At 41.8% G+C, this 18,274-nt stretch overlaps 1 protein-coding gene across 1 annotated transcript in view; it reads right to left on the bottom strand.

Moving 5' to 3' along the window:
* The window catches only part of LOC133226179 (ceramide transfer protein-like), a gene marked incomplete at its 5' end in the record, with an annotated part of 71,848 nt that overhangs the window by 37,969 nt on the left and 15,605 nt on the right, over nt 1-18,274 (bottom strand). Inside the window, 3 exon segments of the mRNA XM_061379387.1 lie at nt 10,347-10,475; nt 13,628-13,698; nt 13,811-13,943. Of these exon segments, the coding sequence (XP_061235371.1) occupies nt 10,347-10,475; nt 13,628-13,698; nt 13,811-13,943 (333 nt within the window).

The raw sequence follows: 18,274 nt of genomic DNA, 5'->3' as shown, positions 1-18,274 counted from the left end.
AGGTGATCCAGCCTCCGATCATTCTTGTGGCCCTCCTCTGGACTTGCTCCAACAGCTCCATGTCCTTGTTATGTTGAGGACACCTGTCTGACAATACTGAAGACTTAGACTGGATTCCATACCAAGTAGCCACAATTCTTTAATTTTTTTCACATCCCCATAAATTTTGCTTCTATTTTTCTGCAACACTTTCAATCTGCCAACTGCTGAGATAAGGTAAGAAAGCTTTTGCCTCAGAATGGCTTCATCAGGTCACTGTATCATCTGGTTTAAACAAACTGAGATGGGGGGGGGGGCAAAAAATTTCAAGATGGGATATAGAAATCTTTAGAAGTAGCTTTAAGTAATGTTAAGTTTGATGGCTTTGTAACAGTAGCAATGGAAAATTACTGAGGTGCAGGATACATAGAGAAAAATATAGAGAGAGAATGCAGCTAGAGAACATACTGAGAATTCTCACAAGATAAATCATTACAGTTGACATAGCTTTAAGAAAAAAACAGCCTAGAAAAACAGGACACAGGGATAAGGAGTATCTGGGAACTGCAGGTGTCCAGGATGGGCTACAGGTAAACTAACTGATAAGTAGGAGGATGGGAGGATTATTATGCCTCTGGTGCTAACGAACCAATTAAACTGGTAGAAGCATCTACTGCGCGTGCTTCAAAGGCTGCCAGAAGTGATGAAGATCGTTGGAAGAAGTAAACGACCCTCAGAGACCACCACCACAATTCTGTACGCATGCGGGGAACTCTCTGGAAAATGATGTAATCCATATGTAGCCTCATGAATATGTATGTATGCCCAGGGACTATATAAGGATGGCTTGTATAGCAATACGGGGACACACGTTAGGAGGAGTTATCCCCCGTGTCTCCCGGCGCCGCAATAAAGAATACCTGCTTGTCAGCTTGAAAACTTTCTTGGCAAGTTTGTTACTGGAGTTTTCTCTCGGCTGCAGGACCCGCTGAGGACAGGGCTCCCTAGGGCCCTCGGGAATTTTTCCCAGAGGGACGCCTCGATTCATTCGGATTGCTGTGGGATCAGACAAGGACCAGCTCATAAAAGGTATTTTTTTTTTTGCATAGTCTGTCAGGTGCAGGGGGCACCTCGGTTTGGTAAATTGGTTTGGTAAGTTGGTTTGGTAAGTGTACGCATGGTTTGGAAGCCTTCCGTAAATCGAGATAAGAAATCTCGTAGGTAAAGCTGTATACCCAGCTGCTAGTGTCCGTTTGGTATACACCCGCAAGAAGCAGGGGGCTTCTTGTGGTTTGGATCTTGCAAGACACAGGGGGTGTCTTGAAGGAAAGATTTTGGATTTTACTGGTATACACCCAAAGGAAGCAGGGGGCTTCTTAGGGTTTGGGTCCTGCAAGAAGCAGGGGGTGTCTTCCGGAAATGGTTTCGGATCTTGTTGGTATTTGATTTATTTTGTGGCTTGTTACATTAAGGATTTTAGTCTTGTGATTTTGGTATCAGTGACAGACTGTTTAAGCAGGGGGCATCTTGTGATTTAGGTCCTACAAGATGCAGAGGGGTGTCTTGTGAAAATGGTTTTGGGTCCAGTATGCTATCAACAGCACATAAGGGATTTGATTCAGTGATGCTGTCGACGTGGGTCCCTGAATAGGTTAGTAGAATCACCCTCCAATACTGTGGGCTGTTCAGTATGGTTCCAACAGTGGGACGCAGACAGGTTGATCGGACACAAGGGTCTCATCCTTCTTGGGACACTGACAGGCTGGTCAACTATAAAGGGTTCAAGGAAACCCCCCTATTAATGTTACAATATGGTCTGAGCTATAAGGGTTAGGAAGCATTGCTTTTGATTCTACTGGTATTCACCTTATTTTGTGGCTTGTTACAGCAATGATTTTGGTCTTGTGATTTTGGTACTGGTGACAGGATGTTATAACTGTGTTATTAACTGTTGTTTGTTTGGTTGAATTTAAGTCTGTTTGTCTCAAGCGTTGTAACTGTGTGGAGTATGTCTGGGGATCCCGTCTGTGTGTGTGTGTGTGTGAATGTGAGATTGATAATGGAAAATCAGCAGAATGAAGAGATCTTGAAAAAGAATCCTTTTGGGTGCATTTTGGCACACTGGAAAAAACTTGGAGGGTCTCCTGGGGGCTTGGTAAATAAGAAAACATTGGTAAAATATTGTAACCAATGGTGGCCTTTGTATACTTTGGAAGATCAGGAAAAATGGCCTAAAAATGGAACTCTGAACGATAATACGGTGTTACAATTAATGTCTTTTAAGGGGGCAAGGAAAATGGGATGAAGTAATGTATGCAGATATGTTTTCACTTTAAGAAATCACACGGAGTGACAGACTGAATGCAAAATTAATATAGCTCTGCCAGATTCCTTAATTTTGGCTTTGGAAAAGGACAGGGAAAAACTGAAAGTTAAGCTGGAGATGCTCAGCTTAATTTGGGGAAAGATGTTTAAAGTTAAAAAACAGTAATTAGGAAGATAGAGTGGAAAATCACGTACCACAGGTACCTCCAAGAGCAGCACCCTCCCCATCTGTCCTACCTGATATTGATAAGGAGGAAGAGATTTCTGTCACTGGCAACAAGCGGCACATTCACATTCAGAGTTAAGAAGGGGTTAAACCAGAAGTGCTGTTGCAGAGGCAGGCATCTGCAGGCCCTGCAGAGCAGGGTTAGCCGCTGTGATAAAAAGGAAAAAAACAAAGGGAAAACCAAGGGGGAAAGGAGGGGAGCTCGAGCAGCTCCTGTGTTTGAGCGTGGGAGGAGGGATGTCGGGAGGAGGTGGGGGAGTGGGCTCCTCTTCTGTGGGACCGGATCGGTGTGTGTGCTATGGGGAATTTGGACGCCGGAAGTGAGACTGCCCGGGGGGGGGCGGGGGGGGGCAGTGCCATGGGGTGGCTCCGGGGTCTGAATTGGAACTAAACTGACGGGCACCTGGGGAAATCTAGCCTAGCAGATCCATTGGTTACATTAAAACTAGGGACTAGAGGAAATAAAGTGGAATTTTAGTGGATACAGCAGCAACTTATTTGGTGTTAAATCAGAGAGAAAAGAATTCGTTATAGATGTGGGAGCTACTGGCCACCAAGAAAAAAAAAAAAAAGAGAGAGGCATTCTTTCTGAAACCTTTAAACTACAAATTGGGCAAAACAGATAGGAATGCATAAATTTTTATGCATGCCAAATTCTCTAAAATCTTTATTAGGGTGAAAAGCAACATTTAAGGAAGGCAAAATGGAATTCAGAATTAAAACCAGTCAATTAATTGCAAGTTTGAGTTTATCTTTAATTCAACAGAAAAGCAAAAAGGAGGACCTCCCTAAAATAGAAGAAATCCTTAATCAGGTATATGTGGGAGTATGGGCATCTGAAATTCCAGGTAAGGAAAAAAATGCTTTGCCTGTTAAAGTGGAAATAAAAAGGGGGGCCTACCCAATTAGAATAAAACAGTATCCCTTAGAATTAGAAGATCAAAGGGAATAAAAAAATTGATAAATATTAAAATATAGATTATTAATTGAATGTGAATCGGAATATAATACTCCTATCTGGAAAGTAATGAAATATGATGGGAAAAGTTGCAGATTGGTTCATGATCTCAGGGCAATCAACAAAATTGCAGAGGATATTTGTCCAATAGTAGTTAATTTGTATGACTGATTGACTAAATTGAATATTAATCAGAAATGGTTTGCCGTCCTGGATATAAAGGACACTTTCTTTTGCTTACCATTGGCCAAATAAAGCCACAATTATTTGCTTTCGAATGGGAAAATCCTGATACAGGAAGGGAAACTCAATTTACTTGGACAGTATTATCTAAAGAGTTTAAAAATAGTCAAGCAATTTCTGGAAATCAGCTAGCATGAGAACTAGAATCATGGAAGCCACCTACTCAAAGGGGAGTCTGTTACAATATGTGGATGACCTGTTAATTGCTACAGAAACAGAGGAAGAATGTATCAAGTGGACAGTGGAATTGTTACATTTTCTGGGACTGAATGGTTATCGGGTATCCAGACAAAAGGCCCAACTAATCCAAACCCAAGTTTCCTACCTAGGATATGAAATAACAGGACAGAGAGAACTTGGAACTGATAGAAAAGAAGCCATTTGCAAGACTCCATGACTGTCGACCGTCAAGGAGCTCCGGACATTCCTGGGAATGACTGGATTGTGCAGACTTTGGATCCATGATTATGGTGTTCTGGTAAGACCACTATATGAACTGTTGAAAGGAAACTCTCCCTCTTTAGAATGGACTGATACAGCAGAGGGGGTTTTTAGAAATTTAAAAACAGAGCTAATGAGAACTGCAGCTCTGTGACTCCTGGATGTGACTAAATCCTTTTGGCTATATTCCTGTGAAGAGCAAGGAATAGCTTTGGGGGTCCTTGCTCAAAAACTAGGACCCTACAGAAGGGCAGTGGCCTATTTTTCAAAACAGCTGGATGAAGCGAGCAAAGGATGGCCCAGATGCCTAAAAGCTATGGCAGCAGTTATCACAAATATTAAAGAGGCTTGCAAATTTACTTTGGGACAAAAGATTACTGTACTAGTGTCCCATGTGGTATCAGCAGTCCTGGAGCAGAAAGGAGCCCACTGGTTATCTCCTTCACATTTTTTTTTTAAATACCAGGCCACCATTGTAGAACAGGATGATACAGAAATTGTGGTCACTAACGTTGTGAATCCAGCATCCTTTTGCAGGAACAATCGACAGAACCACTAACACCACTGCTTGACCACCATGGAGACTGTATATTCAAGCTGACCAGACTTGAAAGAAAAACCTCTGGAAGATGTTGATTCTTGGTTTACTGATGGTAGTAGCTTCATGAAAAATGGTAAATGAAAGGCAGGATATGCCATTACCACCACTTCACAGGTAAAAAAAAAAAAAAAAAAAAAAAATCTAAACCTTCACCTGGTAACACCTCTGCCCAGAAGTCAAAAATAATAGCATTAATAAGAGCCCTGGAACTGGCTAAAGATAAAAGGATAAATATTTGGACTGATTCTAAATATGCATTTGGTGTGGTCCATGTCCATGGTGCTATCTGGAAAGAATGTGGACCTTTGAACACACAAGGGAAACAGATTAACCATGCTACAGAAATTCTACAATTACTGGAAGCTGTTCAGCTACCTGAAGAAGTAGCTGTTATGTACTGTAAAGGACATCAACAAGGTGGCTCTGATCAAGAAATTGGAAATAATTTGGCCAGCAACTGAACAATTTCAAATCATGTCCTTAATCCCTGATGGCAAACTAACAATTGAAAAATCTAAACCTAGATATTCAAAAGAGGATAGAAAATTGATTGAGGATCTAAAGGGACAGGAAAATAGAGGGTTGGGCTCAAATACCTGATGGGCGAATTGTAATCCCCTATAACCAGCTCTGGATGTTAGCTCAGGAAGAACATAATAAAACTCATTGGGGTAGCAACTCTTTGCATAAATATTTAGACAAACAAATTGTAGGAAGGAATCTATACACCACAGTTCAATTAGTGACAAAACAATGTCAGCTATGTCTTAAGAATAATCCTAAGACTGAAAATAGAAATCAAACTGGGACAACTGGTAGAGGAAGTTATCAGGGACAGCATTGTCAAAAAGATTTTTCTGAATTACAGAAAAAAAAAAAAGGGGGTTATTGATATTTATTGGTGTTTTTCAGGCTGGCCAGAAGCATTCCCTTATAGAATAACTAATGCAAAACAAGTGATTAAAATATTATTTAACAAGATAATAAGCTCGTTTTGGGGTACCAGATGCAATTTCTTCTGACCAAGGCTCGCACTTTAGTGCAAAATTGTTACAAGAAATTAGCAAAAAATTAGAAACTGATTGGCAACTACATGTTCCATATAGGCCTCAGGCCAGTGGGCAAGTAGAAAAGATAAACCATCTGATTAAACAACAAATTAGTAAAATATGTCAGGAAACGAATTTATATTGGTACCAGGCATTACCACTGGCTTTATTAAGAATTCGAACTAGACCCTGGTCAAAAGAAGAGGTTAGCCCATTTGAGATTTTGTATGGAAGACCGTATCAGTCCCAGTTTAAAGGAGAAAGTCTTCAGGAAGTGGGAGAAGACTATCTCCAACAGTTTCTGATCAATCTGGGAAAACAATTGGAAGAGATAATAGGGAAAAGTGCAAGAGGTTTGGATTATCCAATTCACCCTTTCAGATCTGGAGACTGGGTTTATGTTAAGAATTTTTCAGGAAATCCTCTACAGGAGAAGTGGAGCGGACCGTACCAGATATTATTGATCACCTTTACAGCAGTGAAGATAAAGGAACAACCTGCTTGGATACATTATTCAAGAATAAAGAAAGCACCAAAGCCAGAGAAGACAGGGTGGATCGGACCTTCGGTACCCTTGCGTATGAAATTTTGTCAGTCATAATTTGGACTCTCATAATATCTGGCGCACAAGCTTGGGACCAGAATTTATACCTGAAATTAGTGCAGAATGTTACTAATGTTTTAATCAGAGTGACTGTTGGGTGTGTGCACAGTTGCCTAAATCAGGAGAAAGCCTGGATCTCCCATTAATTGGAGTTCCAGTTCCTAACACTGTCTCATGGACAAATTTGTGGGTGAACACTAGCAATCTGTATTCGAAGGAAAGGTTAACATTTGAAATAGTCAATCCTAACCCAGGTAATAAATACTACACCTGTGCACAAAGATGTATTACATCAGAAACCAGGGTAGGAGATCAGGCTTGTTTAAATGCCACAGATGTAGGTCACCATTCAAATTGCAATCATACAATTAATATGGATGGTATCGTAGTTCAGTGATGGCCCGTTCCTAAAGGGAAAGGATGGTATTGGTTATGTGGAAAAAATGCTTATAAGATTCTACCCCCAACTGGAAGGGGGCATGCACCTTAGGTGCTGTAATACCCAATTTTACTATTATCAACAGGTACCCTTCCAGGACCTGGATTAGAAATTTTGCTAAACGAATTAAGTGAGGGTTTAGCCCTATTATTGAACGGCACAACTCATTTCACAGTTTTGTAAAAGGGCTAATTCCATCTTTGGCAGTAAGTGAATTAGAGAAGGCAATTGTAAATATCTCGGCAGCCATAGAGGAAATGGAAAGTAAAAACATCGATATAATCCAGACAGAACAACAAGAGATAACTAGCCTATCTAAGGTGATGTTACAAAACTGAATGACTCTAGACATGTTACTGGCATCACAAAAAGGGATTTCTTCCATAATCAATGAAAGCTGTTGTTCCTATACAGACTAAAGTAGCAGAATTGAAACAGATCTGGAGGAAATTTGGAAACAAACTAAGATATTTCCTGAAATGGCCATGGATGACACCTCCTGGGGTTTTGAAGAAACATGGAAAAAGTTAACTTCATGGTTACCCAATCTCTCCTGGTTGAGGCAACTGGTTGCAGGAATATTGGTGTTAATTATTTAAATACTGATTACTTGTGGTATGATACAATGTTCCCTCTGGTATTGTAAACGGTCTATAATAAATTACGAAGAATGGAAACGGAATGAAACTAAGCACCAGGTAGAAACGGGAAATTATTTCAAATACTAATGCAAAACAAGTGATTAAAATACTATTTAACGAGATAATAAGCTCGTTTTGGGGTACCAGAGGCAATTTCTTCTGACCGAAGCTCGCACTTTAGCGCAAAATTGTTACAAGAAATTAGCAAAAAATTAGAAACTGATTGGCAACTACATGCTCCATATAGGCCTCAGGCCAGTGGGCAAGTAGAAAAGATGAACCATCTGATCAAACAACAAATTAGTAAAATAGGTAAGGAAACGAATTTATATTGGTACCAAGAATTACCACTGGCTCTATTAAGGATTCTAACTAAACCCCGGTCAAAAGAAGAGGTTAGCCCATTTGAGATTTTGTATGGAAGACCGTATCAGTCCCAGTTTAAAGGAGAGAGTCTTCAGGAAGTAGGAGAAGGCTATCTCTGACAGTTTCTGATCAATCTGGGAAAACAGTTGGAGGAGATAAATAAGAGAATAGTAGGGATAAGAGCCAGAGGTTTGGATTATCCAATTCACCCTTTCAGATCTGGAGACTGGGTTTATGTTAAGAATTTTTCAGGAGATCCTCTACAGGAGAAGTGGAGCGGACCGTACCAGATATTATTGACCACCTTTACAGCAGTGAAGATAAAAGAACAACCTGCTTGGATACATTATTCAAGAATTAAGAAAGCACCAGAGCCAGAGAAGACATGGCGGATCGAACCTTCTGGACCCTTACGTATGAAATTGCGTCGGTCATAATTTGGACTCTCATAATATCTGGCGCACAAGCTTGGGACCAGAACTTATACCCGAAATTAGTGCAGAATGTTACTAATGTTTTTAATCGTAGTGACTGTTGGGTGTGTGCACAGTTGCCTAAATCAGGAGAAAGCCTGAATCTCCCATTAATTGGAGTTCCAATTCCTAACACTGTCTCATGGACAAATTTGTGGGTGAACACTAGTAATCTGTATTTAAAAGAAAGTTTAAAATTTGGAATAGTTAATCCTAATGTAGATAACAAATATTATACCTGTGCACAAAGATGTATTACACCAGAAACCAGGGTAAGAAATTTTGCTTGTTTAAATGCCACAGATGTAGGTCACCATTCAAATTGCAATCATACTATTACTATAGATGGTATCGTAGTTCAGTGGTGGCCCGTTCCAAAAGGGAAAGGATGGTATTGGCTATGTGGAAAAAATGCTTATAAGACTCTACCCCCCAACTGGAAGGGGGCATGCACCTTAGGTGCCGTAATAACAATTTTACTATTATTGACAAGTACCCCTCTGGGACCCGGGTTAGAAGTTTTGCTAAACGGATTAAACGGGGGTTTAACCCTATTATTGAACGGCACACCGCATTTCATAGTTTTGTAAGAGGGCTAATTCCATCTTTGGGAGTAAGTGAATTGGAGAAGGCAATTGTAAGTATCTCAGCAACTATAGAGGAAATAGAAAGCAAAAACATTGATATAATCCAGGCAGAACAACAAGAGATAACCAGCCTGTCTAAAGTAGTATTAAAAAACCGAAAGGCTCAAGACATGTTATTGGCATCACAAGGAGGGGTTTGTTCCATAAACAATGAAAGCTGTTGTTCCTATATAGACCAAAGTGTCTGAATTGAAACAGATCTGGAGGAAAATTGGAAACAAACTAAGATATTTCATGAAATGGCCATGGATGACACTTCCTGGGGTTTTGAGGAAATATGGAAAAAGTTCACTTCATGGTTACCCAGTCTCTCCTGGTTGAGGCAACTAGTTGCAGGAATATTGGTGTTGTTTTAATATTGATTACTTGTGGTATGATACAATGTTCCCTCTGGTGTTGTAAACGATCTGTGATAAATTATGAAGACTGGAAAAGGAATGAAATTAAGCACCAAATAGAAACGGGAAACTATTTAAAAAAGACTTTTGATGGTAATTGTAATATATAGAAAAGAAAAGAGAGTTGCAAAAGAATTTGCAAAAGGATAGAAAAAGGGGGGGAAGTTGAGACAAGGGAGAGGGCACAAAATTACAAGATGGGATATAAAAATCTTTAGAAGTAGCTTTAAGTAATGTTAAGTTTGATGGCTTTGTAACAGTAGCAATGGAAAATTACTGAGGTGCAGGATACATAGAGAAAAATACAGAGAGAGAGTGCAGCTAGAGAACATACTGAGAATTCTCACAAGATAAATCGTTATAGTTGACATAGCTTTAAGAAAAAAACAGCCTAGAAAAACAGGACACAGGGATAAGGGGTATCTGGGAATGGCAGGTGTCCAGGATGTGCTACAGGTAAACTAACTGATAAGTAGGAGGATGGGAGGATTATTATGTCTCTGGTGCTAACGAACCAATTAAACTGGTATGAGCATCTACTGTGCGTGCTTCAAAGGCTGCCAGAAGTGATGAAGATTGTTGGAAGAAGTAAACGACCCTCAAAGACCACCACCACAATTCTGTACGCATGCGGGGAACTCTCTGGAAAGTGATGTAATCCATACATATCGTCATGAATATGTAGGTATGCCCAGGGACTATATAAGGATGGCTTGTATAGCAATACAGAGACACACGTTAGGAGGAGCTATCCCCTTCTCACGGCGCCGCAATGAAGAATACCTGCTTGTCAGCTTGAAGACTTTGTTGGCAAGTTTGTTCCTGGAGTTTTCTCCGAATCAAAACTGTATTTCTGCATACTTCCTCCTCCCCCATTAGTACTGACAGACCATCACCACATAATAGAAAATTGGTATCTTAAAAGGAGAACTTGATAGAATGAAAATAACACTTACAGGAGCACTGTCACGTTCCACAGAGAAATTTCACACAATCCATGTTTCAGGATCATTTTTATTGAATGCTGGTATCCTTCTGATGGCAGACAAATACAGCACATCCCTTTGAGAAGCTGGCCACACCCTCTGCAGAGAAACACCTGAATATAAGCTTTTCTAGTTTTGCAAATTAAGTATTTACTAATCTTAGATAAGGGAAACAAACAAACAAAGCAAAACAGGTCAATCGTCATTTAAATAAAGAAGTTTCTTTAAGTTAGCAATTTCATGCAATTTCCAAAATTAAAACAGAACACAGGTGTTGTACATATGTTTATCAGGTTATATGTCTATGCTTAATTAAAAAAAAAAAAAAAAAGCAAAATCTTAAGACCTTTGAAAGGCAGGGAGCCAACCTGCTACTTTTTCAGTAGACACCCAGGAAGAGGCATTTCCCTTCCTGTTCTCTCAACCTCAGGTTTATATTTCAGTTAATACTTGTAAGCTACAAACTGTACTACTGGTTAAGTATAAATAGATGCACCTATAGTTATTTATGTCTCCATAAATATGGAGAGAGACAGAAAGAGAGAGTAAAAGAGAGAAAGACATTTATAAAAAATATTATTTCAAGAAACTTCTACTTTAGTGAAACAGATATGGTAAACTGGTATTATTTAAGAGAAAGTTTAGAAGCAAAGTGTCTGACAAAATAAAGTAAGACTACACAGAAGCCATTTTACTGACACTGAAGAGCGGAAAAATGTCTAACTTTTACCACGACACTATACAGTTCATACAAATGCCTTATTTAAAAATTGGAATCTGCTGTTAAGGCAGCTTTAAGTTAACAACATTATTAGGAAAATTGTAAGAAACCCAAAATATTTGTTTTAACATTTGAGTATTTGAGTATACTAATACTTGGAATCATGCAAGATTAAAGGTGAATTTGTTCACTCCATTCCCAGGGTTTTTTTATAAGCTGTTAGGTTGCAGTTATTGGGTTGATAGGAATATTTTAGTAAAGCTACATCAGAGCTGGTTGGGGAGAAAAACCATCTTGCTAGTCGGGTTAAGGACAATAGAAAGGGCTTCTTCAAATACATAGCTAATAAAACTAACACAAGAGGCAATATAGGCCCACTGCTGAACGAGGTGGGTGCCCTGGAGACAGAGGATATAAAGAAGGCAAAGGTGCTGAATGCCTTCTTTGCCTCTGTCTTTACTCCTGCAGACTCTCCCCGGGGGCCCCAGATTCCTATTGCCCCAGAAGGAGTCAGGGCAAAGGAGGAGTTTGCTTTGGTAGATGAGGATTGGGTTAGGGATCAGCTATGCAATCTGGACATCTATAAATCAATGGGTCTGGATGGAATGCACCCACGGGTGCTGAGGGAGCTGGCGGAGGTCATTGCTAGGCCACTCTCCATCATCTTTGGTAAGTCATGAGAAACGGGAGAGGTGCTGAGGATTGGAGGATGGCAAATGTCACACCAGTCTATAAGAAGGGCAAGAAGGACCTGGGTAATTATAGACCGGTCAGCCTTACCTCTGTCCCTGGAAAGGTGATGGAATAACTTATTCTTGACTCCATTTCTAGGCATATCAAGGATGAGGGGGTTATTAAGAACAGCCAACATGGTTTTATGAGGGGGAAGTCATGTTTGACCAACCTTATAGCCTTCTATGAGGAAGTGACTAGGTGGAGGGATGATGGTAGAGCAGTAGATGTGTTTTTTCTTGATTTCAGTAAGGCATTTGATACTGTCTCCCACAGCATTCTCATAGATAAGCTAAGGAAGTGTGGGTTTGACGATCAGGTAGTGAGGTGGATCAAGAACTGGTTGGAAGGAAGAAGGCAGAGAGTTGTGGTCAGTGGTGCAGAGTCTAGCTGGAGGTCTGTGACTAGTGGAGTCCCTCAGGGGTCGGTGCTGGGACCAGTGCTGTTTAATATTTTCATCAACGACCTGGACGAGGGACCCGAGTGTATTCTCAGCAAGTTCGCTGATGACACTAAACTGGGAGAAGTGGCTGACACACCAGAAGGCTGTGCTGCCATTCAGCGAGACCTGGACAGGCTGGAGAGATAGGCAGGGAGAAATTTGATGAAATTCAACAAGGGCAAGTGTAGAGTTTTGCATCTGGGGAAGAACAACCCCATGTACCAGTACAGGCTGGGGACTGACCTGCTGGAAAGTAGTGAAGGGGAAAGGGACCTTGGGGTCCTGGTGGATAGGAGGATGAACATGAGCCAGCAATGTGCCCTTGTGGTCAAGAGGGCAAATGGCATCCTGGGGTCCATTAGAAAGGGTGTGGTTAGTAGGTCAAGAGAGGTCTCCCTCTATTCTGCCTTGGTTAGGCCACATCTGGAATATTGCATCCAGTTCTGGGCCCCTAAGTTCAAGAAGGACAGGGAACTGCTTGAAAGAGTCCAGCGCAGAGCCACAAAGATGATTAAGGGAGTGGAACACCTCCCTTATGAGAGAGGCTGAAGGAGCTGGGTCTCTTCAGCTTGGAGAAGAGGAGACTGAGGGGTGACCTCATCAGTGTTTACAAATATGTAACGGGTGGGAGTCAGGAGGGTGGAGCTAGGCTTTTTTCAGTGATATCCAGTGATAGGACAAGGGGCAATGGGTGTAAACTGGAGCATAGAAGGTTCCATGTTAACATCAGGAAGAACTTCCTTACTGTGAGAGTGACAGAGGACTGGAACAGGTTGCCCAGGGGGGTTGTGGAGTCTCCCACATTGGAGATATTCAAGGCCCGTCTGGACAAGTTCCTGTGTGATGTACAGGATGCTCTTGCAGGGGGGTTGGACCAGATGATCTCTTGAGGTCCCTTCCAACCCTTGGGATTCTGTGATTCTGTGAAAGAACAAATGTTGTACCAGCAATTATACCACATCATAATGCAAATGAATATGTCAACTAATCGTGCTCAACAATAGCCTGCATTACTGTAACAAAACACATTGGTATTGGTTTCATCCCTGTAGTCAGTGTCAATTTATTGCTTTAGTTTGTTTTAGATGACCCTTGTTTGCTGGCAGTGATATATTTAGATGAAAAAAAGAACTCATTTGTTATTACAAGCCCTATCAGACACATACACATCCAATTACGCTATCAAGCCAAGTTTTAAAAATTGAAAAAGTTGCAGTTTAACAGAGAACCTGTTCTGAACTGCTGTTTTGAATAGTATTTTAAATTGTTAAGATGTTAAAGTATTTCAGAATAAATCAGAACGCATATGCCCCAGGCTGTCTAACTAAGGTGTGTATACAGGTGAAGTGTTATTACCTTATTCATCTGGTAAATGATGATTGCATCATCAGCTAAATTTCCCACAACATGGAAATTTTCAATTGTTGCTAAAAGGGGGGGGGGGGGGAATCCATCAGTAAACAAGCACAAACATCAGGTCAATGTTATAAACAATACGCTTGCTGATAAAAATGCAAAGCTTAAGAACTGATTCCTTACTTTCCCAGTAGTTACGAACATCGACATTCCAGAAGTAGTGGCAAACTTCATGCCCTGTTACCCCTTTAACAGCATGTGTTGCTTTCAAAGGATCTAAAACTATTCCATGATCTTCCACCTCTCTTCGGTACACCTATGTCCAAATACAAAGAAAGAAATGCAGAGCAAAATCTGACAAAACTATTATAATAGAATCATTGAACACTTAGGGTTGGAAGGGATTTTTAGATCAACTCTCCTGCTGTGGCAAGGGATACCTCACACTAAACCATTTCACCCAAGACTCCATCCAACTTGGCCTTGAACACAACCAGGGATGGAGCATTCACAACTTCTTTGGGCAACCTATTCCAGTGCCTCACCACACTCACAGTAAAGAACTTCCTTATATCCAATCTAAACTTCCCCTGTTTAAGTTTTAACCTGCTACCCCTTGTCCTATCACTACAGTCCCTAAGGAAGAGTCTGTCCCCAGCATCCCTATAGCTCCCCTTCAGATACGGGAAGGCTGCTATGAGGTCTCCACGCAGCCTTCTCTTTTCCAGGCTGAACAGCATCAACTTTCTCAGCCTGCTTCACACAGGAGGTGATTCAGGCCCCTTATCACCCTCATGGCCTCCTCTGGAATTGCTCCAACAGCTCCATGTTCTTTTTATGTTGAGGACACCAGAACTGTACACGGTACTCCAAGTGTGGTCTCATGAGAGCAGAGTAGAGGGGAAGGATCAATTTCTTCGAACCAGCTGGTCATGCTCCTTTTGATGCAGCCCAGGATACAGTTGGCTTTCTGGGACGTGAGTGCACACTGCTGGCTCATGATAAGTTTCTCATCAACCAACACTCCCAAGTCCTCTGCAGGGCTGCTCTGAATCTATTCTCTGCCCAACCTGTACCTGTGTATGGGATTGCTCCAAACCAGGTGTAGGACCTTGCACTTGGCTTGGGTGAACTTCACGAGGTTGGCATTGGCCCTCCTCACAAGTGTGTCAAGGTCCCTCTGGATGGCATTCCTTTCCTCCAGTGTGTCCGCTGTTGATGTTGAACAAGACCAGTCCCAACACAGATCCCTGAGGGACACCACTTTTGTTGCTGGTCTCCAGCTGGACATTGAGCCATTGACCACAACTCTTTGTGCGCAGCCATCCAGCCAGTTCTTTATCCACCGAGTGTTCCATCCATCAAATTGGTGTCTCTCCGATTTAGAGACAAGTATGTCATGTGGGACAGTGTCGAATGCTTTACACAAGTCCAGGTAGATGACATCAACTGCTCTACCGCTGTCCATCAGTTCTGTAGCCCCATCATAGAAGGCCACCAAATTGTTCAGGCAGTATTTCCCCTTAGTGAAGCCATTCTGGCTGCCACCAAGCACCTTGTTGATTTTCATGTGCCTTAGCATGCCTTCCAGGAGAATCTGCTCCAAGATTTTGCCAGGCACAGAGGTGAGACTGACTGGTCTGTAGTTCCCTGGGTCTTCCATTTTCCCCTTCTTGAAAATGGGGGTTATATTTCCCTTTTTTCAGTGGTCTGGAACTTCACCTGACTGCCATGAGTTTTCAAATATGATGGCCAGTGGCTTAGCAGCTTCATTTTCCAGTTCCTTCAGGACCCGCGGATGGATTTCAACAGGTCCCATGGACTTGTGCACGTTCAGGTTCTTAAGACTGTCTCAGACCTGATCCTCTCCTACAGTGTGCCTAAGGTCTTCAGTCTTGCAGTCCCTGAATTTGCTTTCCATGTCTTGGGTGGTGTGGTCAGAGCATTTGCCAGTTAAGACTGACACGAAGAAGTAATTAATAAACTCAGCCTTCTCCATATCCAGGGTACATACCTATAGAAGCCCTTCCTGTTATCTTTCACATCCCTTGCCAGATTTAATTCTAACTGGGCCTTAGCTTTCCTGACCTGGTCCCTAGCTTCCTGGACAATGTCCTTGTATTCTTCCCAGGCCACCTGTCCTCGCTTCCACCTTTTATAAGCTTCTTTTTTCCCCTCTAAGTTTCCTCAGTGTGATAAACACATAAATGTATTGGCTTTCGCAAATCATAGGTGTGGTTATGTGGATATAAGTATACGAGTTTACAATAACAGAAACACAGCTCGCTAAAGACACAAGATTAGACAACAAGTTAAAAAGGGCCAGAACTCTTGAGCAAAATGGAGTCACACAGCAAAAGAATTTGTAAAGTTAAAAGAAAGGGGGGGACGGGATGACTTGATGTAAGAAAAGCTAGTGCCTTTAAAACATAGAGTTAAAGTACTTTTTAGCTTAACTTAGGTTGTAGAAAGAGAACAATGCTTATGTTGTAAGTCTGTGGAATTTAGTGGCCCCACAAAATATGACTTAATTGTTTCGCGCTAGTCTTCTAAAGTATCTTTAGCTTTAAAGAACAATGTTTGTATTGTAAGTTGGGCCCCCTGCCTTCTAGGGCTTTATCCCATGAAACCTTACTGAGCAGGTTCCCGAACAGGCCAAAATCTGCTCTCTTGAAGTCCAGGGCAGTGAGCTTGCTGTGTGCCCCTCTCACTGTCCTGAGGATCTCAAAGTCTACCATGAAATGATTGCTACAGCCAAGGTTGCCTTGGAGCACCACATTCCCAAAAAGCCCCTCCATGTTGGTGAGCACAAGGTCAAGCATGGCACCTCCCCTTGTCATCTCCTCTGTTACTTGAAAGAGAAAGTTGTATTCCACACAACTGAGGAAACTCCTGAGTTGGTTGTGCTGGGCTGTACCATCCTTCCAACATATATCAGGGTGGTTGAAGTCCCCCATGAGGACAAGGTCCTGCGAGCATGAGTCTTTTCCTATCTGTCTACAGAGCTCTTCATCCACAGAGTCCTCCTGACCAGGCGGTCTGTAACAGATCCCCAAAATGATGTCTCCTATCGCCATTTTCCCTTTGAGTCTGACCCACAAACTCTCTGTTAACTGATCACCTGTTCCCAGACTGAGTTCCATACTCTCCAGCCTATCACTAATAGAAATAGGTACTCCCCTTCCCGTCTGCCGGGCCTGTCTTTTCTAAAGAGCCTGTAACCTTCCATTCCAACACTCCAGTCGTAGAAGCCATCCCACCGTGTTTCTGTGATGGCCGTGATATCATATCCCCATAGCCATGCACACATCTCTAATTCCTCTTGTTTATTCCCCACACTACGGGCATTTTTATAGAGGCATCTGAGCTGAGCTCCAAATTAAGCCTCATTGGCTGGAGCAGCTGAAATATCTCTGAATTGATCCAAGCATTTATTACAGGTGCTGGCAACTGCCTGGGAGTGTTGGGATGGATCAATGCCCCCTTCCCCCAACACAGAATCATAGAATAGTTAGGGTTGGAAAGGATCATAAGATCACCTAGTTCCAACCCCCCGCCATGGGCAGGGACACCTCACACTAAACCAAGGCTCTGTCCAACCTGACCTTGAACACCGCCATTTATGGAGCATTCACAACTTCCCTGGACAACCCATTCCAGTGCCTCACCACCGTTACAGTAAAGAACTTCCTCCTTATATCCTTACGTCTAGTTTAAAGCTGCCTTGACCAGCCTGGCAAGTCTCCTACCAAAGCAGCTCTTCTTTGTCAGAACAGCTCCACCAGCCTCCAGTAGACCTGGCCTCCCAAATCAAGTCCCATGTTCTAAATAACCAAACCCCTGACCATAGCACCATCGTTCTAACCATTTATTAACCTGCCTAATCCTCCTGTTTTTTTCAATGTCCTCCCGTCTGACCTGGAGTATTGAAAAAACTATCATCTGATCTCCAGAGTCCCTAACCACCTCTCCCAGGGCTCTGTAGTCTTTATTGATGTTCTCCAGGCTACTGCTGTGTTTATCACTAAGCACCCATGAAAAGTCAGTGGGACTTACTAGACCAGGCAGCCTCTCAGCAGCGTTCCTGATCTGAGCCCCTGGTAGGCAACACACCTCTCTCGAAACTGTGTCAGGCCGACAAATGGGTGCCCCTGTGACCTTGAAAGTAGTCACCTATTACTATGACCTGCCACTTTTTCCTGGAGGCACTAGTACTGATCCTCTTTACTGATGTGTGTTTTAACTGTTTAAAGTTTCTTCAGCTTTGATAAAAACTTACCTAGAAGACTAATACATGAATAATTTATCATGTCAGTGTTCTCTGGTAACTACCAATGCAGATGTTCGTGCATGGCACTTCACATTAAAATACCGGTATTATGAGTCTCTACTCCAAAAATTAAGCTATCTTATTTATCACTATGCACAAGAATGCATACAAGCACAGTGGAATAGCCAACAATAACTTGCTACCATATAACATTTTCATAAATTGAATTTACACACCATTTTGATACCAAGTTTTAAGTAGGAGAAAATGAGAAAGGAATTTGAATAGACAAAGCTATTGCAAGATTTGCATAAGATTTTGCATTAAAAAATATATTAGAATCTGCAGCTCTTGTGGACTCAAGTTCTCTATTCTCA

This window comes from Neopsephotus bourkii, unplaced genomic scaffold (genome assembly GCF_033783945.1).
Source record: "Neopsephotus bourkii isolate Nb327-2 ecotype Australia unplaced genomic scaffold, CSIRO-AGI_Nbou_v1 NB_1769, whole genome shotgun sequence".
Taxonomy (NCBI): domain Eukaryota; kingdom Metazoa; phylum Chordata; class Aves; order Psittaciformes; family Psittacidae; genus Neopsephotus; species Neopsephotus bourkii.
Note: the sequence above shows the minus strand (reverse complement) of the source record. Positions and strands in the feature narration are given on the sequence as shown.